This window comes from Nerophis lumbriciformis, linkage group LG25 (genome assembly GCF_033978685.3).
Source record: "Nerophis lumbriciformis linkage group LG25, RoL_Nlum_v2.1, whole genome shotgun sequence".
In the NCBI taxonomy this organism is placed as follows: Eukaryota; Metazoa; Chordata; class Actinopteri; order Syngnathiformes; family Syngnathidae; genus Nerophis; species Nerophis lumbriciformis.
The window spans coordinates 647,004-670,905 of record NC_084572.2 but is presented as its reverse complement, the minus strand read 5'-3'; the positions used below and the strand labels follow the sequence as shown (position 1 = coordinate 670,905).

Below are 23,902 nucleotides of genomic sequence, written 5' to 3'. Positions count from 1 at the left end.
ATGGATGGATGTTCTTATTTTGTCTTTGGAATGTGTTAAGTTAAAGTACCGTATTTTTCGGAGTATAAGTCGCACCGGCCGAAAATGCATAATAAAGAAGGAAAAAAACATATATAAGTCGCATTTTTGGGGGAAATTTATTTGATAAAAGCCAACACCAAGAATAGACATTTGAAAGGCAATTTAAAATAAATAAAGAATAGTGAACAACAGGCTGAATAAGTGTACGTTATATGAGGCATAAATAACCAACTGGTATGTTAATGTAACATATTATGGTAAGAGTCATTCAAATAACTATAACATATAGAACATGCTATACAATCTGTCACTCCTAATCGCTAAATCCCATGAAATCTTATACGTCTAGTCCAGGGGTCGGCAACCCAAAATGTTGAAAGAGCCATATTGGACCAAAAATACAAAAACAAATCTGTCTGGAGCCACAAAAAATTAAAAGCCATATTACATACAGATAGTGTGTCATGAGATATACATTGAATTAATATGACTTAAAGGAAACTAAATGAGCTCAAATATAGCTACAAATGAGGCATAATGATGCAATATGTACATATAGCTAGCCTAAATAGCATGTTAGCATCGATTAGCTCGCAGTCATGCAGTGACCAAATATGTCCGAATAGCACTCCACACAAGTCAATAACATCAACAAAACTCACCTTTGTGGATTCATGCACAACGTTAAAAGTTTGGTGGACAACATGAGACAGAAAAAGAAGTGGCATAAAACACGTGCTAGAAAGTCGCAGAAAGTTATACATGTAAACAAACTAAGGTGAGTTCAAGGACTGCCAAAATTAGTAGGACAAAACGGCGCTCGCCAAATACTCGAATCAGTGAAGCATGTTTAATATAAACAGTGTGCTTTATAACAATTAGGGAGGTTTGTGTCATGTTTGTCCTCCTACAGAAACCATATTAAAACAAAAAATAGATTTTTTCCCCCTCAACTTTTTCCATTTTTCATACATTTTTGAAAAAGCTCCAGAGAGCCACTAGGGCGGCGCTAAAGTCTAGAGCCGCGGGTTGCCGACCCCTGGTCTAGTCTCTTACGTGAATGAGATCAATAATATTATTTGATATTTTACGGTAATGTGTTAATCATTTCACACATAAGTCGCTCCTGAGTATACGTCGCACCAGGGCCAAACTATGAAAAAAACTGCGACTTATAGTCCGAAAAATACGGTACCAATGATTGTCACACACACACTAGGTGTGGCAAAATTATTCTCTGCATTTGACCCATCACCCTTGATCACCCGCTGGGGGGTGAGGGCAGCAGTGAGCAGCAGCAGTGACCGCGCCCGGGAACAATTTTCGGTGATTTAACCCCCAATTACAACCCTTGATGCTGAGTGCCAAGCAGGGAGGTAACGGGTCCCATGTTTTATAGTCTTTGGTACATACTTGCCAACCTTGAGACCTCCGATTTCGGGAGGTGGGTGGGGGTGGGCGTGGTCGGGGTGGGACGGGGGCGTGGCTAAAAGGGGAGGAGTATATTTACAGCTAGAATTCACCAAGTCAAGTATTTCATAGATTATATATATATATATATATATATATATATATATATATATATATATAAAATAAATAATGATAAATGGGTTGTACTTGTATAGCGCTTTTCTACCTTCAAGGTACTCAAAGCGCTTTGACACTACTTCCACATTTACCCATTCACACACACATTCACACACTGATGGAGGGAGCTGCCATGCAAGGCGCTAGCCAGCACCCATCAGGAGCAAGGGTGAAGTGTCTTGCTCAGGACACAACGGACATGACGAGGTTGGTTCTAGGTGGGGATTGAACCAGGGACCCTCGGGTTGCGCACGGCCACTCTCCCACTGCGCCACGCCGTCCCATATATATAAGAAATACTTGATGTTCAGTGAATTCTAGCTATATATATATATATACACGTATATATATATGTATTTTATTATATATATATATATATATATATATATATATATATATATATATAAAATAAATACTTGAATTTCAGTGTTCATTTATTTACACATATACACACACATAACACTCATCTACTCATTGTTGAGTTAAGGGTTGAATTGTCCATCCTTGTTCTATTCTGTCACTATTTTTCGAACCATGCTGAACACCCTCTCTGATGATGCATTCTGTGTGGCATGCACAAAAGTGATTCTATCAAATGCACTAGATGGCAGTATTGTCCTGTTTAAGAGTGTCACAACATTGCTGTTTACGGCAGACGAACTGCTTTACGGTATACAAAAACGTGACTGCTGTTGTTGTGTGTTGTTGCCGCGCTGGGAGGACGTTAATGAAACTGCCTAACAATAAACCCACATAAGAAACCAAAAACTCGCCCTCCATCATTCTACAGTTATAACGTCATTGGGCAGGTATGCTGTTTATGTTGTGGGTTAGCGGACTCAGGTCCTCATGGACTGAATTTAGGGAGAAAATTTGTCCCGGGAGGTTTTCGGGAGAGGCGCTGAATTTCGGGAGTCTCCCGGAAAATCCGGGAGGGTTGGCAAGTATGCTTTGGTATGACTCGGCCAGGGTTTGATGGCCCCCTGAGCCGCACTTTAGACATCCTGTTCTAGTGCCTGAGTCCTGTGTGGACTACCTGTGGCGGGACTCACCTCCACCTGTTGATCCCGACGTTGGACGAGCCGGCAAACCAGGGGTCGAGGATGTAGATGCAGCGGACGGTGTCGGCCCCCAGCAGGGACTCCTTGAGGGATGGGTTGTCGTGGAGCCGCAAGCCCTTTCTGAACCAGTGGATCGTATTAACGACCATCACTCAATTGGACGGATGTCTTCTGCTTGGAAATGTTGTCTCAACAACACTTTGGTGTGCAAAATACACTACACGTCCAGGCACGGCTGTGTGCTACTGCAAGTCGGGGGGGCGTTTTCGTTCGATTTTCCTTGCTCCTTGTTAGCCTTGCTCTAATAAAACCTTTTCCATGGTGACAAAGAACTTGGAACGCGTCGGAGACTGAAGCATTTGGCCAACAGACGCGCTACCGCAACGTGACTGACGAGCGGGCGGGCGCTAGGACCTGCGCGGCTACAAAGCGAGCCCACCTCGTTGTATAACTTGTTTATGGTGAAAAAAAAACAAGAAAAAAAAACACAAAATGCGAGAACAATGAAATGAGTTTACGCAGAATTGCACTTAAAAGACAGTTTATGTTTAAATTGGTAGAAGAAACGAACCGTAAGTGACTTGACGCTTGAGCGTAACGTTGTCGCCGCCGAAAGATGGTTATGTAAATACACTGAAAAACGGCGTTTAAGTCAAAAAAGGTCGACTGGTTGGAATAAAAATATCCACTTAGCTCTTCTAAACTCCTCTCGCTTCTTTATCGCTCGTCTCCGGTGCCGCAGCAAGTGTTTTTGGAGGCTAAAAGGCAGAATTGACTCGCAGCAGCAAACGCACACCGTACGGTCGCTCGCTCCTCGCGCCGCACCTTCTGGCCGTGTCTCCGCCCACCCGATGACGCATGTAGCTCCGCGGCTTCTGATTGGTCGGGAGCGACCACACGTTCCTGAGCGTGGTCACGTTTCTGCAGCGTGCTGCTTCCTAAACACGGGACTGCCGTGGCGTGGGCTCGTCCGCGACACTTTTAGTCACATATGTTTTCATTCGACACGTTCATAAAACAGGGATATTCTTACCGAGCCGCGGTGTTGTTGCTCTTTGAGTCCGTAGGTGTAGTTGCAAGGCCTGCGAGATAGGGGGCAGTAGTGGTGGGCACACATTTTGGCGGGTAGTGTTTGAGGCTTAAAACTTTTCGAAGACACCAAAACTTATAATAGGAGCTAATAAATGAAGGTGCAGTTTGTTTTTAGAAAATCTGCATGTTTTGCACATAAATGTATGCATTATCTAGTAAAATATATGAATAAAAAATGCGTCACGTGTGTACCTTACATAAACACTTGTTGGACGCTGGGTGTAGTGACAGATGCAGCCACTGGGTGTCAGTAAAATACCACAACAACTGACTTTTTGAAGATTTGAAGGAACTTTATTGACATACCGGGATGAGATGGCAGTATTAGTCACATACAGGTAAAAGCCAGTAAATTAGAATATTTTGAAAAACTTGATTTATTTCAGTAATTGCATTCAAAAGGTGTAACTTGTACATTATATTTATTCATTGCACACAGACTGATGCATTCAAATGTTTATTTCATTTAATTTTGATGATTTGAAGTGGCAACAAATGAAAATCCAAAATTCCGTGTGTCACAAAATTAGAATATTACTTAAGGCTAATACAAAAAAGGGATTTTTAGAAATGTTGGCCAACTGAAAAGTATGAAAATGAAAAATATGAGCATGTACAATACTCAATACTTGGTTGGAGCTCCTTTTGCCTCAATTACTGCGTTAATGCGGCGTGGCATGGAGTCGATGACTTTCTGGCACTGCTCAGGTGTTATGAGAGCCCAGGTTGCTCTGATAGTGGCCTTCAACTCTTCTGCGTTTTTGGGTCTGGCATTCTGCATCTTCCTTTTCACAATACCCCACAGATTTTCTATGGGGCTAAGGTCAGGGGAGTTGGCGGGCCAATTTAGAACAGAAATACCATGGTCCGTAAACCAGGCACGGGTAGATTTTGCGCTGTGTGCAGGCGCCAAGTCCTGTTGGAACTTGAAATCTCCATCTCCATAGAGCAGGTCAGCAGCAGGAAGCATGAAGTGCTCTAAAACTTGCTGGTAGACGGCTGCGTTGACCCTGGATCTCAGGAAACAGAGTGGACCGACACCAGCAGATGACATGGCACCCCAAACCATCACTGATGGTGGAAACTTTACACTAGACTTCAGGCAACGTGGATCCTGTGCCTCTCCTGTCTTCCTCCAGACTCTGGGACCTCGATTTCCAAAGGAAATGCAAAATTTGCATGGTTGGGTGATGGTTTGGGGTGCCATGTCATCTGCTGGTGTCGGTCCACTCTGTTTCCTGAGATCCAGGGTCAACGCAGCCGTCTACCAGCAAGTTTTAGAGCACTTCATGCTTCCTGCTGCTGACCTGCTCTATGGAGATGGAGATTTCAAGTTCCAACAGGACTTGGCGCCTGCACACAGCGCAAAATCTACCCGTGCCTGGTTTACGGACCATGGTATTTCTGTTCTAAATTGGCCCGCCAACTCCCCTGACCTTAGCCCCATAGAAAATCTGTGGGGTATTGTGAAAAGGAAGATGCAGAATGCCAGACCCAAAAACGCAGAAGAGTTGAAGGCCACTATCAGAGCAACCTGGGCTCTCATAACACCTGAGCAGTGCCAGAAACTCATGGACTCCATGCCACGCCGCATTAACGCAGTAATTGAGGCAAAAGGAGCTCCAACCAAGTATTGAGTATTGTACATGCTCATATTTTTCATTTTCATACTTTTCAGTTGGCCAACATTTCTAAAAATCCCTTTTTTGTATTAGCCTTAAGTAATATTCTAATTTTGTGACACACGGAATTTTGGATTTTCATTTGTTGCCACTTCAAATCATCAAAATTAAATGAAATAAACATTTGAATGCATCAGTCTGTGTGCAATGAATAAATATAATGTACAAGTTACACCTTTTGAATGCAATTACTGAAATAAATCAAGTTTTTCAAAATATTCTAATTTACTGGCTTTTACCTGTATGTTTTAATTCGACACGTTAATAAAAAAGGGATATTCTTACAAAACGCCCACTTTGCTAGCCGCGGTGTTGTTGCTGTTTGAGTCCGTAGATCAGCTAGATAGGGGGCAGTAGTTTTATTTTATTTGATTTTTATCTATTTTTATTGAACAACAAACATGATTTTATAATTCACACAAACATCAAGGCACTTTCAACATCAAGGAAAGAAAAAAAAAGAAAATAACGAAAGTATTAAATATTAATAAATAATAATAATGAAAAATATGGGGAAAAAAAAGACAAAAAGGGCTAACTAAATCACTTTAAATGTTTCTAACAAATATATCAATTTAAGGGCTTTTCTCCAAGATTTGATTGAAAATTGTAAACCATTAAGCCAATTAGCAAATGCAGGCCTTACTTTTATATATTTACATTTATGTAGATAGGGGGCAGTAGTGGTAGGCGCACATTTTGGCGGGTAGTGTTTGAGGCCTAAAACTTTCCGAAGACACCAAAACTTATAATAGGAGCTAATAAATGAAGGCGCCGTTTGTAAAATTCATCAGGTAATTGGTTTGTTTACTACCAAAGCAGCTGGATTAGCACTTGACGTCGTGCAAGTACTTGTTGTCGTTTGCTAAAATATTTGTCACAACTAAATAAGTTTATGTTAGTAAATCTGCATGTTTTGCACATAAATGTATGCATTATCTAGTAAAATTTATGAATAAAAAATGCGTCACGTGTGTACCTTACATAAACACTTGTTGGACGCTGGGTGTAGTGACAGATGCAGCCACTGGGTGTCAGTAAAACACCACAACAACTGACTTTCTGAAGATTTGAAGGAACTTTATTGACATACCGGCACACGGCACACATGAGATGGCAGTATTAGTCACATATGTTTTAATTCGACACGTTAATAAAAAAGGGATATTCTTGAAAAACGCCCACTTGCTAGCCGCGGTGTTGTTGGTCTTTGATTCCGTAGGTGTAGTTGCAAGGCTAGCGACATAGGGGGCAGTAGTTTTTTTTTTTTTTTTTTTTTTAATTATTGAACAACAATCATACATTTATAATTCACACAAAAATAAAGGTACTTTCAACATCAAGGAAAGAAAATAAAAGCAAATAATGAGAGTATTAAATATTAATTAATAATAATAATAAAAAATATGGAGAAAAAAAAGACAAAAAGGGCTAACTAAATCACTTTAAATGTTTCTAACAAATATATCAATTTAAGGGCTTTTGTACTCTTAATCATTCTCCAAGATTTGATTGATAATTGTAAACCATTAAGCCAATTAGAAAATGCAGGCCTTACTTTTATATATTTACATTTATGTAGATAGGGGGCAGTAGTGGTAGGCGCACATTTTGGCGGGTAGTGTTTGAGGCCTAAAACTTTCCGAAGACACCAAAACTTATAATAGGAGCTAATAAATGAAGGCGCCGTTTGTCAAATTCATCAGGTAATTGGTTTGTTCACTACCAAAGCAGCTGGATTAGCACTTGACGTCGTGCAAGTACTTGTTGTCGTTTGCTATAATATTTGTCACAACTAAATAAGTTTGTGTTAGTAAATCTGCATGTTTTGCACATAAATGTATGCATTATCTAGTAAAATATATGAATAAAAAATGCGTCACGTGTGTACCTTACATAAACACTTGTTGGACGCTGGGTGTAGTGACAGATGCAGCCACTGGGTGTCAGTAAAACACCACAACGACTGACTTTTTGAAGATTTGAAGGAACTTTATTGACATACCGGCACACGACACACATGAGATGGCAGTATTAGTCACATATGTTTTAATTCGACACGTTAATAAAAAAGGGATATTCTTACAAAACGCCCACTTGCTAGCCACGGTGTTGTTGGTCTTTGAGTCCGTAGGTGTAGTTGCAAGGCTAGCGACATAGGGGGCAGTAGTTTATTTATTTTTTTATTTTTTTATTGAACAACAATCATACATTTATAATTCACACAAAAATAAAGGTACTTTCAACATCAAGGAAAGAAAACAAAAGCAAATAACGAGAGTATTAAATATTAATTAATAATAATAATAAAAAATATGAAAAAAAGGACAAAAAGGGCTAACTAAATCACTTTAAATGTTTTTAACAAATACATCAATTTAAGGGCTTTTGTACTCTTAATCATTCGCCAAGATTTGATTGATAATTGTAAACCATTAAGCCAATTAGCAAATGCAGGCCTTACTTTTATATATTTACATTTATGTAGATAGGGGGCAGTAGTGGTAGGCGCACATTTTGGCGGGTAGTGTTTGAGGCCTAAAACTTTTAGAAGACACCAAAACTTATAATAGGAGCTAATAAATGAAGGCGCCGTTTGTAAAATTCATCAGGTAATTGGTTTGTTTACTACCAAAGCAGCTGGATTAGCACTTGACGTCGTGCAAGTACTTGTTGTCGTTTGCTAAAATATTTGTCACAACTAAATAAGTTTATGTTAGTAAATCTGCATGTTTTGCACATAAATGTATGCATTATCTAGTAAAATATATGAATAAAAAATGTGTCACGTGTGTACCTTACATAAACACTTGTTGGACGCTGGGTGTAGTGACAGATGCAGCCACTGGGTGTCAGTAAAACACCACAACGACTGACTTTTTGAAGATTTGAAGGAACTTTATTGACATACCGGCACACGGCACACATGAGATGGCAGTATTAGTCACATATGTTTTAATTCGACACGTTAATAAAAAAGGGATATTCTTGAAAAACGCCCACTTGCTAGCCGCGGTGTTGTTGGTCTTTGATTCCGTAGGTGTAGTTGCAAGGCTAGCGACATAGGGGGCAGTAGTTTATTTTTTATTTTTTTAATTATTGAACAACAATCATACATTTATAATTCACACAAAAATAAAGGTACTTTCAACATCAAGGAAAGAAAACAAAAGCAAATAACGAGAGTATTAAATATCAATTAATAATAATGATAAAAAATATGAAGAAAAAAAAAGACAAAAAGGGCTAACTAAATCACTTTAAATGTTTCTAACAAATATATCAATTTAAGGGCTTTTGTACTCTTAATCATTCTCCAAGATTTGATTGATAATTGTAAACCATTAAGCCAATTAGAAAATGTAGGCCTTACTTTTATATATTTACATTTATGTAGATAGGGGGCAGTAGTGGTTGGCGCACATTTTGGCGGGTAGTGTTTGAGGCCTAAAACTTTCCGAAGACACCAAAACTTATAATAGGAGCTAATAAATGAAGGCGCCGTTTGTAAAATTCATCAGGTAATTGGTTTGTTTACTACCAAAGCAGCTGGATTAGCACTTGACGTCGTGCAAGTACTTGTTGTCGTTTGCTCGAATATTTGTCACAACTAAATAAGTTTATGTTAGTAAATCTGCATGTTTTGCGCATAAATGTATGCATTATCTAGTAAAATATATGACGTGTCACGTGTGTACCTTACATAAACACTTGTTGGACGCTGGGTGTAGTGACAGATGCAGCCACTGGGTGTCAGTAAAACACCACAACAAAATACTTTTTGAAGATTTGAAGGAACTTTATTGACATACCGGCACACGACACACATGAGATGGCACCAATTTAGAATGAGTAGTCTTTGTACCGGATACATCATGGCAATAAAAGTTTTGAAATGCCTTTTTTTAATTTTTTATTATTCAAACCATGCATATCTTTGAGCAAAACAAAACGAGTCTAAATGTTTTGTCATACACACAAAAATGCTGGGTTATTTTGATAAACCCATTTACGAGTTGCGAATTAAATTTTGGAGTTATTCTTATGAAGAGCATTCAATTTTTAGGTTTATAAGGGTATTATTTTAACTCAATTTCTGGGTTTTCAAAACTATGAACCATTTTTGTTTTTCAATGAGTAACGCATTTTTGGGTAAAAGGCTTTTTTTTGTTAATTAAAAAGGTACTTTTTCCTTTAAAAAAGTAAAATGTATCATTTTTAACCAACTATTGGGTCAATGAGTGCTAAATTGCGCAACCCAATAGTTGGGTTTGGAATAACCCAACATTGAGTTAGCGTAACTCAACTTTTGTGTTAAATACATTCAACCCAATAGTTGGGTTATGAATCAACCGACATTGAGTTATCATAACTCAACTTTTGGGTTAAATCATTCAACCCAATAGTTTGGTTGGGAATAACCCAACATTAAGTTATCATTCACAACTTTTTGGTTCAATAATTCAGCGCAAAAATTGGGTTGAAAAAATTAACCCAAAATGTTGAGTTAAAATAACTCAAATAAGGGGTTCGTCCTTTTCTGAACCAGCAGTTGGGTTGAAATTGGGTTATTTTTTTAACCCGATTTACGAGTTGCGAGTGATGGGTTAAATTTTGGAGTTATTTTTATGAATGGCAATCCATTTTTTGGTGTTATAAGGGTATTATTTGAACTCATTTTCTGGGTTTTCAAAATTATGAACCATTTTTGGGTTGTTTTTCAATGAGTAACGCATTTTTAGTTAAAAGGCTTTTTTTTTGTTAATTAAAAAGGTACTTTTTCCTTTAAAAAAGTAAAATGTATAATTTTTAACCCACTATTGGGTCAAGGAGCGCTAAATTACGCAACCCAATAGTTGGGTTTGGAATAACCAAACATTGTAGTGAGCATAACTCAACTTTTGTGTTAAATACATTCAACCCAATAGTTGGGTTATGGGTCAACCAACATTGAGTTAGCATAACTCAACTTTTGGGTTAAATCATTCAACCCAATAGTTTGATTGGGAATAACCCAACATTAAGTTATCATAACACAACTTTTTGGTTCAACAATTCAACACAAAAGTAGGGTTGAAAAAATTAACCCAAAATGTTGAGTTTAAATAACTCAAATAAGGGGTTTGTCCTTTTCTGAACCAGCAGTTGGGTTGAAATTGGGTTATTTTTTAACCTAATTTACGAGTTGCGAGTGATGGGTTACATTTTGGAGTTATTTTTATGAATGGCAATCCATTTTTTAGGGTTATAAGGGTATTATTTTAATACCCTTATTGAGTAACACATTTTTGGTTAAAAGGCTTTTTTTTTGTTAATTAAAAAGGTACTTTTTCCTTTAAAAAAGTCAAATGTATAATTTTTAACCAACTATTGGGTCAAGGAGCGCTAAATTGCGCAACCCAATAGTTGGGTTTGGAATAACCAAACATTGTAGTGAGCATAACTCAACTTTTGTGTTAAATAAATTCAACCCAATAGTTGGGTTATGAATCAACCGACATTGAGTTTGTCATGTCTGTGTTGATCATGTTTTTGTTTGGCCATGTGCTGTCTGGTTTTGGACTCTTTTTAGTTCCTGCTTTTCACTCCCTTGTCTTGTTTCCATAGTTACCCATTAGTTTCACCTGTTCCACGTTTGGACTCATTGTGCACTCTTGTTTTGTCACCATAGCAACCATTAGTTTTCACCTGTCACGTCACGCACCTGTTTCACGTTTTGAGTCACGCACCTGTTTTCACTAATCATGTCTGTAGTATTTAAGTGCATTGTTTTCAGTTTGTCTTTCTGGTGACATCATACCCCTGACACACTCTTTATCGTCACTCTGCATAATGCCATGTTCACAGTCCCATGCCAAGTAAGTTTTTGTTTCATTGTTCACAGTTTCTGTCTTTGTGCAAGTTTTGTTTTCACTAGCCAAGTTTTTTACCTCCGCCATTGTGCGCGCCTTTCGTTTGTTCTTTTTTTGATAATATTAAATGAAATCATGTACTCCCCTTCACGCCACGTATGGTCCAAATCATTTGCACCACGGGAGAACAAACCACGCCATAGTTCAAGTCATGACAGAGTTAGCATAACTCAACTTTTGGGTTAAATCATTCAACCCAATAGTTTGGTTGGGGACAACCCAACATTAAGTTATCATTCACAACTTTTTGGTTCAATAATTCAATGCAAAAGTTGGGTTGAAAAAATTAACCCAAAATGTTGAGTTTAAATAACTCAAATAAGGGGTTCGTCCTTTTCTGAACCAGCAGTTGGGTTGAAATTGGGTTATTTTTTTAACCCAATTTACGAGTTGCGAGTGTTGGGTTAAATTTTGGAGTTATTTTTATGAATGGCAATCCACTTTTTGGGGTTATAAGAGTATTATTTTAACTCAATTTCTGGGTTTTCAAAATTATGAACCATTTTTGGGTTGTTTTTCAATGAGTAACGCATTTTTGGGAAAAAGGCTTTTTTTTAAATTAATTAAAAAGATATATTTTTCTTTAAAAAAGTAAAATGTATCATTTTTAACCAACTATTGGGTCAAGGAGCGCTAAATTGCGCAACCCAATAGTTGTGTTTGGAGTAACCCAACATTGTAGTGAGCATAACTCAACTTTTGTGTTAAATACATTCAACCCAATAGTTGGGTTATGGGTCAACAAACATTGAGTTAGCATAACTCAACTTTTGGGTTGAATCATTCAACCCAATGGTTTGGTTGGGCATAACCCAACATTAAGTTATCATTCACAACTTTTTGGTTCAATAATTCAACGCAAAAGTTGGGTTGAAAAAATTAACCCAAAATGTTGAGTTAAAATAACTCAAATAAGGGGTTCGTCCTTTTCTGAACCAGCAGTTTGGTTGAAATTGGGTTATTTTTTTAACCCAATTTACGAGTTGCGAGTGTTGGGTTAAATTTTGGAGTTATTTTTATGAATAGCAATCCATTTTTTGGGGTTATAAGGGTATTATTTTAATACCCTTATTGAGTACACATTTTTGGGTAAAAGTTTTTTTTTTTGTTAATTAAAAGGTACTTTTTCCTTTAAAAAAAGTAAAATGTATTTTTAACCAACTATTGGGTCAAGGAGTGCTAAATTGCACAACCCAATAGTTGGGTTTGGAATAACCCAACATTGTAGTGAGCATAACTCAACTTTTGTGTTAAATACATTCAACCCAATAGTTGGGTTATGGGTCAACCAACATTGAGTTAGCATAACTCAACTTTTGGGTTAAATCATTCAACCCAATAGTTTGGTTGGGAATAACCCAACATTAAGTTATCATTCACAACTTTTTGGTTCAATAATTCAATGCAAAAGTTGGGTTGAAAAAATTAACCCAAAATGTTGAGTTGAAATAACCCAAATAAGGGGTTCGTCCTTTTCTGAACCAGCAGTTGGGTTGAAATTGGGTTATTTTTTAACCTAATTTACGAGTTGCGAGTGATGGGTTACATTTTGGAGTTATTTTTATGAATGGCAATCCATTTTTTGGGGTTATAAGGGTATTATTTTAATACCCTTATTGAGTAACACATTTTTGGGTAAAAGGCTTCTTTTTGTTAATTAAAAAGGTACTTTTTCCTTTAAAAAAGTAAAATGTATAATTTTTAACCAACTATTGGGTCAAGGAGCGCTAAATTGCGCAACCCAATAGTTGGGTTTGGAATAACCCAACATTGTAGTGAGCATAACTCAACTTTTGTGTTAAATACATTCAACCCAATAGTTGGGTTATGAATCAACCAACATTGAGTTAGCATAACTCAACTTTTGGGTTAAATCATTCAACCCAATAGTTTGGTTGGGAATAACCCAACATTAAGTTATCATTCACAACTTTTTGGTTCAATAATTCAACGCAAAAGTTGGGTTGAAAAAATTAACCGAAAATGTTGAGTTTAAATAACTCAAATAATGTCAGGACTTGGTCCTGGGTGTTTGCTTTTCCGGGATGCAACGGGAAGTTGGCTCGGGCGAGACGGGAATGTAAGTACATAATTTTATTTTTATAATTACTAAAACAAAAAAGAAGTAAACAAAAGGCGCGCACAATGGCGGAGAACAAACTATGAAACCAAAGAGACTATAAACATGGAACAAAAACTTACTTTGGCATGGGACATGAAGCATGATCTAAAAGGATGAAGAGTGTGTGGAGCATAATTGTGGGGATGTCACCAGCAAGACAAACTGAAAACAATGAACTTAAATACTACAGACATGATTGACGAAAACAGGTGCGTGACTCAAAACGTGAAACAGGTGCGTGACGTGACAGGTGAAAACTAACAAGAGTGCACAAAAAGTCCAAAAACCAAACCGAACATGACCAAAACAAAAACATGATCACACAGACATGACAAATAAGGGGTTCGTCCTTTTTCTGAACCAGCAGTTGGGTTGAAATTGGGGTTTTTTTTTAACCCAATTTACGAGTTGCGAGTGTTGGGTTAAATTTTGGAGTTATTTTTATGAAAAGCAATCAATTTTTTGGCGTTATAAGGGTATTATTTTAACTCATTTTCTGGGTTTTCAAAATTATGAACCATTTTTCAGTTGTTTTTCAATGAATGACGCATTTTTGGGAAAAAGGCTTTTTTTTAGATTAAAAAGATATTTTTTTCTTTAAAAAAGTAAAATGTATCATTTTTAACCAACTATTGGGTCAAGGAGCGCTAAATTGCGCAACCCAATAGTTGGGTTTGGAGTAACCCAACATTGCAGTGAGCATAACTCCATTTTTGTGTTAAATACATTCAACCCAATAGTTGGGTTATGAATCAACCAACATTGAGTTAGAATAACTCAACTTTTGGGTTAAACACATTCAACCCAATACTTGGGTTATGGGTCAACAAACATTGAGTTAGAATAACTCATTTTTTGGGTTAAATCATTCAACCCAATAGTTTGGTTGGGAATAACCCAACATTAAGTTATCATTCACAACTTTTTGGTTCAATAATTCAACGCAAAAGTTGGGTTGAAAAAATTAACCCAAAATATTGAGTTAAAATAACTCAAATAAGGGGTTCGTCCTTTTTCTGAAGCAGCAGTTGGGTTAAAATCGGGTTATTTTTTAAGCTAACATTTTTAGTGCGTATTCAAAAATGTTTTAGTCTCCAACTCCATGACTGTCACTCTCATCCTGCATGGGGAAAAAAAACGTTTGTTATTCTTGCCGGGGGGGGGGGGGGGGGGAAAGCATGATGATGATTTGCTGTTACCAGGCAACAGGGGTTTAATAAATGAGGTTCCACATTGCACGAAGGGATGCGTCTGACAGCTGCCCACTTCCTGCATCATCAGTTAGTCGCCAAGATGCGGTATTGTTGTGTCAGGTGCGAGTGTCGCGTGTCAGCTCTCTGTGGTCTTGTGCTGCACATAAACAGCGAGTGTCTTCGCATCAGATGATGTCTGCGTTATAAAGTTGATGATTTGGGTTGCAGTGTTGGGAAGCTCGCTGGCCATGACGACGCATGAATCATCATTCTGCCAACTGTTCCTCTCAGCGGGTCCTCGGGAGTCAGCTCACCCTCTTTTTTGCGTTACTGCGGAGAAGACAAATTCTTACGAGCTGCTCCGAGCAAGCCTGCGTTAGTGCCAGATGTTACTCATGCTCAAATATTTATACAAGCACCTGATGTTAAAGCTAAAGTGGATCTCTGCCTGTTTGGCAGCTTTGTGAAGGTGCTAAAAAGGTTTGGGATTTCACAAAAACAGCAACTTTGTAGCACATGGGACCGCGGGCCGTATTAACTTGAGCTGATTTACAGGTAAAAGCCAGTAAATTAGAATATTTTTGAAAAACTTGATTTATTTCAGTAATTGCATTCAAAAGGTGTAACTTGTACATTATATTTATTCATTGCACACAGACTGATGCATTCAAATGTTTATTTCATTTAATTTTGATGATTTGAAGTGGCAACAAATGAAAATCCAAAATTCCGTGTGTCACAAAATTAGAATATTACTTAAGGCTAATACAAAAAAGGGATTTTTAGAAATGTTGGCCAACTGAAAAGTATGAAAATGAAAAATATGAGCATGTACAATACTCAATACTTGGTTGGAGCTCCTTTTGCCTCAATTACTGCGTTAATGCGGCGTGGCATGGAGTGGATGAGTTTCTGGCACTGCTCAGGTGTTATGAGAGCCCAGGTTGCTCTGATAGTGGCCTTCAACTCTTCTGCGTTTTTGGGTCTGGCATTCTGCATCTTCCTTTTCACAATACCCCACAGATTTTCTATGGGGCTAAGGTCAGGGGAGTTGGCGGGCCAATTTAGAACAGAAATACCATGGTCCGTAAACCAGGCACGGGTAGATTTTGCGCTGTGTGCAGGCGCCAAGTCCTGTTGGAACTTGAAATCTCCATCTCCATAGAGCAGGTCAGCAGCAGGAAGCATGAAGTGCTCTAAAACTTGCTGGTAGACGGCTGCGTTGACCCTGGATCTCAGGAAACAGAGTGGACCGACACCAGCAGATGACATGGCACCCCAAACCATCACTGATGGTGGAAACTTTACACTAGACTTCAGGCAACGTGGATCCTGTGCCTCTCCTGTCTTCCTCCAGACTCTGGGACCTCGATTTCCAAAGGAAATGCAAAATTTGCATGGTTGGGTGATGGTTTGGGGTGCCATGTCATCTGCTGGTGTCGGTCCACTCTGTTTCCTGAGATCCAGGGTCAACGCAGCCGTCTACCAGCAAGTTTTAGAGCACTTCATGCTTCCTGCTGCTGACCTGCTCTATGGAGATGGAGATTTCAAGTTCCAACAGGACTTGGCGCCTGCACACAGCGCAAAATCTACCCGTGCCTGGTTTACGGACCATGGTATTTCTGTTCTAAATTGGCCCGCCAACTCCCCTGACCTTAGCCCCATAGAAAATCTGTGGGGTATTGTGAAAAGGAAGATGCAGAATGCCAGAGCCAAAAACGCAGAAGAGTTGAAGGCCACTATCAGAGCAACCTGGGCTCTCATAACACCTGAGCAGTGCCAGAAACTCATCCACTCCATGCCACGCCGCATTAACGCAGTAATTGAGGCAAAAGGAGCTCCAACCAAGTATTGAGTATTGTACATGCTCATATTTTTCATTTTCATACTTTTCAGTTGGCCAACATTTCTAAAAATCCCTTTTTTGTATTAGCCTTAAGTAATATTCTAATTTTGTGACACACGGAATTTTGGATATTCATTTGTTGCCACTTCAAATCATCAAAATTAAATGAAATAAACATTTGAATGCATCAGTCTGTGTGCAATGAATAAATATAATGTACAAGTTACACCTTTTGAATGCAATTACTGAAATAATTCAAGTTTTTCAAAATATTCTAATTTACTGGCTTTTACCTGTATAGCCGACAATCAAAGGGAGCAGGTCACAGCAGCTCAATGCAGAGTGGGGCTTTGTTGACAGAGCACTAGACACACTAAAACATGTTGGCTTCAAAAAGAACCCAACAGCTGGTTCAGAAAAGGACAAACCCCTTATTTGAATTATTTTAAATCAACATTTTGGGTTAATTTTTTTCTACCCAACTTTTGCGTTGAATTATTTAACCGAAAGGTGAAGTTTTGATAACTTAATGCTGGGTTATTCCCAACCAAACTATTGGGTTGATTTATATAAGGGGAACATTATCACAATTTCAGAAGGGTTAAAACCATTAAAAATCAGTTCCCAGTGGCTTATTATATTTTTCAAAGTTTTTTTCAAAATGTTACCCATCACGCAATATCCCTAAAAAAAGCTTCAAAGTGCCTGATTTTAACCATCGTTATATACACCCGTCCATTTTCCTGTGACGTCACATAGTGAAGCCAACACAAACAAACATGGCGGAAAGAACAGCAAGCTATAGCGACATTAGCTCGGATTCAGACTCGGATTTCAGCGGCTTAAGCAATTCAACAGATTACGCATGTATTGAAACGGATGGTTGTAGTGTGGAGGCAGTAGAGATGCGCGGATAGGCAATTTATTTCATCCGCAACTGCGTCAGAAAGTCGTCAACCATCCGCCATCCACCCGATGTAACGTTTGATCAGAACTGCACCCGCCCGAAGTTTTATTTACGGAGGCAATAATTGAGCATGGATTTCCAATCGCACTGGCTGATCACATGGGACAGTTAAATGTTTGTAATGCAACCTTTAAAAATCATTACGCGGTGATCGCGGTCCCAAAAATAACCTTTTCTTGCATGATAATGTCCAGAAAAATTCGCTTTATATTACTATAGAGTCCTTTTAACGAATGAGTTTGATGGTTTATCACAAACCTTAAATGAAAGAAGTCCTTTGTTCTCCTGCACCATGCATATGCGCTTTGGCCTTGCTTCGTGTTTGGTGCGCAATCCTGTCGGCTGTATTTCACAGCACGACATACTGTTAAAAGTGTTTATACTATTTATGCTTTCAAGTCCAAGTTGAAGAAATCGTGTTAAATGTTGACAGCATAACTACCAAAATACAGAAGTATGTCCTTAATATTTTTGCAGTGCTATTTCTGTTGAAAAGTTCAAATGATTACATTAGAGATGTGATGTGCCACTTTTCAAGTGTCTGATGGCTTCAATTAATTTTCATTCATTTTTCATATTTTGAATTCTTTTGAAAGGCTTACAAAAAAACTACATTTGAATTGTAATTCCATGCTATTGACAGGACTATTAATTTTAATGAAGTTAGCTTAGCATGTTTACAGTATGATCATTGTGATAGAAATGTGAATTTTAGGCACAGAATATTTTTTACAATTGAACAAGGCAGTAGATTATACAAGCTTGGACAGAAAGTTAATAATGACACCAATTTTTTTTTTAATGGAATTGTTTAGTACTGTTTTACCATTTGTTTACTGTAAAAAGTGTTTATACTTTCAATGAACAAATTGAAGTCTTGTGAAAGGTTGACAGGATAACTGGCATTAACTGTCAAAATAATTTCAAACTATTGAAGTTAGCTTACAGAATAAACATGTCAATCAACCCATATGATTTTTGCTGTAATATTTTTGTTTTGAAAAGTCACTGTGACTGATAGAAAAGTGATGGTTTTAGCAACATTTTAACCTGTCTGAATGCTAATAATCATTTTGCGTCGGGGGGCGAAGCCCTGAACCCTCCACCAGGACTTTGTCCTGGACCTACCGGGGCCTGCGGCCCTTGGACCCTGGCTACTAGGTTTTTCTGATTTCAAAAGTTGGCAGGTATGGTGAGGTTATAAAGCTTTTGCCTGTTAAAGAAAGGAGACTGATCCAATGCAGCACAGACTTTCGCGTGCCACGCTGTCACGACCCAGACGCACACCAGTGCGCAATCATATGGGAGCCGCGCTGAGCGCACCTCCAAGCGCGTCTCGCTGCCGGCGACGGCCGGGTATGGGCCCACGCTCCAGCGCCATCCATTTTCAGGGCTAGTTGATTCGGCAGGTGGGTTGTTACACACTCCTTAGCGGGTTCCGACTTCCATGGCCACCGTCCTAGCTGCTGTCTATATCAACCAGGGTGAGCCCCACCCCTTTCGTGAGCGCACTGCGCGCGGAGTGACCCCTGTTACGCGCCCCCGGCAACAGGGGTGGCGGGCAGGTAAGCTGCGCGGGCGGAGCGCGCGGAGTGACCCATGTTACGAGCCCCCGGCCACGGGGGTGGCGGGCAGGTAAGCTGCTTACCTGCTGCGCGTGACGCCGGCCGCGGCGAAGGCGGACGAGGCGGGGTGTCGGTGCGGTGGGCGCGGTAGTGACCCTGGACGTGCGTCGGGCCCTTCTCGCGGATCGCCTCAGCTACGGCTCCCGGTAGGGCCATCTCGGGGGAAGGGGCCTCGGTCCCGGACCCCGGCGAGGCGTCCCTTCTCCGCTCCGTAAAAGTGTCCATCTCTTTTCTTTTCTTTTCTTCTGTTGTGGCATATGCAGCAGGTGCCTGCTCGTTTTTCGTATGTGGGTAACAACATTTAACTATGTATATATATTTACCAATTGGTTTAACTGCCACCCGCAAAAAAATAAATAAAAATAAAATAAAAATCTAATTAATCCGCCCGACCCGACCCGCGCGCGGATAAAATCTTATTTTTTTAAATTTCATCCGCCCGATCCGCGGATAAGCCGCAGACTCCGCGGTTGTGCCCGCAAACCGCGCATCTCTAGGAGGCAGGTAGCGAAAACCAAATTGAAGAAGAAACTGAAGCTATTGAGCCATATCGGTTTGAACCGTATGCAAGCGAAACCCACGAAAACGACACGACAGCCAGCGACACGGGAGAAAGCGAGGACGAATTCGGCGATCGCCTTCTAACCAACGATTGGTATGTGTTTGTTTGGCATTAAAGGAAACTAACAACTATGAACTAGGTTTACAGCATATGAAATACATTTGGCAACAACATGCACTTTGAGAGTGCAGACAGCCCAATTTTCATCAATTAATATATTCTGTAGACATACCCTCATGTCAGCAGGCCAGGGAAGCTAGGGTCGATATTCTTCTCTTGATCATCTTCGGGACAGTGTGAGCCAAGACATCCAGGGGGTTTAGCTCGCTCGTCTGCGGGAACAAACTGCCGCCATTGCTTGCCGTGCTAGCGAGCTCCTTTGTCCCTGAATTGCTCACACACTCCGGCAGATTCAATGGGGGTCTGGCGGCAGATTTCTTTGACTTTATCGTTGGGAATGCATCTGCTTTGAGTGTCGCAGGATATCCACACATTCTTGCCATCTCTGTCGTAGCATAGCTTTCGTGGGTAAAGTGTGCGGAACAAACGTCCAAATTCTTGCCACTTTGGCATCTTTGGGCCACTGGTGCAACTTGAATCCGTCCCTGTTGGTGTTGTTACACCCTCCGACAACACACCGACGAGGCATGATGTCTCCAAGGTACGGAAAACAGTCGAAAAAACGGAAAATAACAGAGCTGATTTGACTCGGTGTTTGAGAAAATGGCGGATTGCTTCCTGATGTGACGTCACGTTGTGACGTCATCGCTCCGAGAGCGAATATTAGAAAGACGTTTAATTCGCCAAAATTCACCCATTTAGAGTTCGGAAATCGGCTTTTTTCTGCAACATCAAGGTATATATTGACGCTTGTATAGGTCTGGTGATAATGTTCCCCTTTAACCCAAAAGTTGACTTATGCTCACTCAATGTTGGTTGATCCATAACCTAACTATTGGGTTGAATTATTTAACCCAAAAGTTGAGTTATGCTAACTCAATGTCAGTTGATTCATAACCCAACTATTGGGTTGAATTTATTTAACACAAAAGCTGAGTTATGCTCACTACAATGTTGGGTTATTTACCCGAAAATGCGTTACTCATTGAAAAACAACCCAAAAACTGTTCATAGTTTTGAAAACCCAGAAATTGAGTTAAAAATAATACCCTTATAACCCAAAAAATGAATTGCTCTTCATAAAAATAACACCCATAACTCGTAAATTGGGTAATCAAAATTTTTAGTGTGCCCACTAAAAATGTTGGGTTAAAAAAAAATAACCCAAATTGAACCCACCTGCTGGTTCGGAAAAGGACGAACCCCTTTTTTGAGTTATTTTAACTCAACATTTTGGGTAAATTTTTTCAACACAACTTTTGCGTTCAATTATTTTACCAAAAAGTTGAGTTATGATAACTTAATGTTGGGTTATTCCCAACCAAACTATTGGGTTGAATTATTTAACCCAAAAGTTGAGTTATGCTAACTCAATGTTGGTTGATCCATAACCAAACTATTGGGTTGAATTTATTTAACACAAAAGTTGACTTATGCTCACTCAATGTTGGTTGATCTATAACCTAACTATTGGGTTGAATTATTTAACCCAAAAGTTGAGTTATGCTAACTCAATGTCAGTTGATTCATAACCCAACTACTGGGTTGAATTTATTTAACACAAAAGCTGAGTTATGCTCACTACAATGTTGGGTTATTTACCCGAAAATGCGTTACTCATTGAAAAACAACCCAAAAACTGTTCATAGTTTTGAAAACCCAGACATTGAGTTAAAATAATACCCTTATAACCCAAAAAATGAATTGCTCTTCATAAAAAATAATTTCCAAATTCAACCCAACACCCGTAACTCGTAAATTGGGTTATCAAAATAACCCGGCATATTTTAGTGTGCCCACTAAAAATGTTGGGTTGAAAAAATAACCCAAATTTAACCCAACTGCTGGTTCAGAAAAGGACAAACCTCTTATTTGAGTTATTTTAACTCGACATTTTGGGTTAATTTTTTCAACACAACTTTTGCGTTGAATTATTGAACCAAAAAGTTGAGTTATGATAACTTACTGTTGGGTTGTTCCCAACCAAACTATTGGGTTGAATTATTTAACCCAAAAGTTGAGTTATGCTAACTCAATGTCGGTTGATCCATAACCCAACTATTGGGTTGAATTTATTTAACACAAAAGTTGACTTATGCTCACTCAATGTTGGTTGATCCATTACCTAACTATTGGGTTTAATTATTTAACCCAAAAGTTGAGTTATGCTAACTCAATGTTGGTTGATCCATAACCAAACTATTGGGTTGAATTTATTTAACACAAAAGTTGACTTATGCTCACTCAATGTTGGTTGATCCATAACCTAACTATTGGTTTGAATTATTTAACCCAAAATTTGAGTTATGCTAACTCAATGTCAGTTGATTCATAACCCAACTATTGGGTTGAATTTATTTAACACAAAAGCTGAGTTATGCTCACTACAATGTTGGGTTATTTACCCGAAAATGCGTTACTCATTGAAAAACAACCCAAAAACTGTTCATAGTTTTGAAAACCCAGAAATTTAGTTAAAATAATACCCTTATAACCCAAAAAATTAATTGCTCTTCATAAAAATAACACCCTTAACTCGTAAATTGGGTTATCAAAATTTTTAGTGTGCCCACTAAAAATGTTGGGTTAAAAAAAACAACCCAAATTGAACCCAACTGCTGGTTCGGAAAAGGACGAACCCCTTTTTTTGAGTTATTTTAACTCAACATTTTGGGTAAATTTTTTCAACACAACTTTTGCGTTGAATTATTTTACCAAAAAGTTGAGTTATGATAACTTAATGTTGGGTTATTCCCAACCAAACTATTGGGTTGAATTATTTAACCCAAAAGTTGAGTTATGCTAACTCAATGTTGGTTGATCCATAACCAAACTATTGGGTTGAATTTATTTAACACAAAAGTTGACTTATGCTCACTCAATGTTGGTTGATCCATAACCAAACTATTGGGTTGAATTATTTAACCCAAAATTTGAGTTGTGCTAACTCAATGTCAGTTGATTCATAACCCAACTATTGGGTTGAATTTATTGAACACAAAAGCTGAGTTATGCTCTCTACAATGTTGGGTTATTTACCCGAAAATGCGTTACTCATTGAAAAACAACCCAAAAACTGTTCATAGTTTTGAAAACCCAGACATTGAGTTAAAATAATACCCTTATAACCCAAAAAATGAATTGCTCTTCATAAAAAAATAATTTCCAAATTCAACCCAACACCCGTAACTCGTAAATTGGGTTATCAAAATAACCCGGCATATTTTAGTGTGCCCACTAAAAATGTTGGGTTAAAAAAAATAACCCAAATTGAACCCACCTGCTGGTTCGGAAAAGGACGAACCCCTTTTTTGAGTTATTTTAACTCAACATTTTGGGTTAATTTTTTCAACACAACTTTTGCGTTGAATTATTGAACCAAAAAGTTGAGTTATGATAACTTACTGTTGGGTTGTTCCCAACCAAACTATTGGGTTGAATTATTTAACCCAAAAGTTGAGTTATGCTAACTCAATGTCGGTTGATCCATAACCCAACTATTGGGTTGAATTTATTTAACACAAAAGTTGACTTATGCTCACTCAATGTTAGTTGATCCATTACCTAACTAGTGGGTTGAATTATTTAACCCAAAAGTTAAGTTATGCTAACTCAATGTTGGTTGATCCATAACCCAACTATTGGGTTGAATTTATTTGACACAAAAGTTGACTTATGCTCACTCAATGTTGGTTGATCCATAACCCAACTATTGGGTTGAATTTATTTAACACAAAAGTTGACTTATGCTCACTCAATGTTGGTTGATCCATTACCTAACTATTGGGTTGAATTATTTAACCCAAAAGTTGAGTTATGCTAACTCAATGTCAGTTGATTCATAACTCAACTATTGGGTTGAATTTATTTAACACAAAAGCTGAGTTATGCTCACTACAATGTTGGGTTATTTACCCGAAAATGCGTTACTCATTGAAAAACAACCCAAAAACTGTTCATAGTTTTGAAAACCCAGAAATTGAGTTAAAAATAATACCCTTATAACCCAAAAAATGAATTGCTCTTCATAAAAAATAATTTCCAAATTCAACCCAACACCCGTAACTCGTAAATTGGGTTATCAAAATAACCCGGCATTTTTAGTGTGCCCA

General features: G+C 38.5%; 1 protein-coding gene across 1 annotated transcript in view; it reads right to left on the bottom strand.

The window, feature by feature from the left end:
• cry1a (cryptochrome circadian regulator 1a) overlaps positions 1 to 3,497 on the bottom strand; it is a 29,974-nt gene extending 26,477 nt beyond the window's left edge. The window contains exon 1 of the mRNA XM_061983537.1: positions 2,661 to 3,497. Within this exon, the coding sequence (XP_061839521.1) occupies positions 2,661 to 2,818 (158 nt within the window). The 5' untranslated portion in view covers positions 2,819 to 3,497. The remainder of the gene's footprint in view (positions 1 to 2,660) is intronic.
• Positions 3,498 to 23,902: the final 20,405 nt, after the last annotated feature.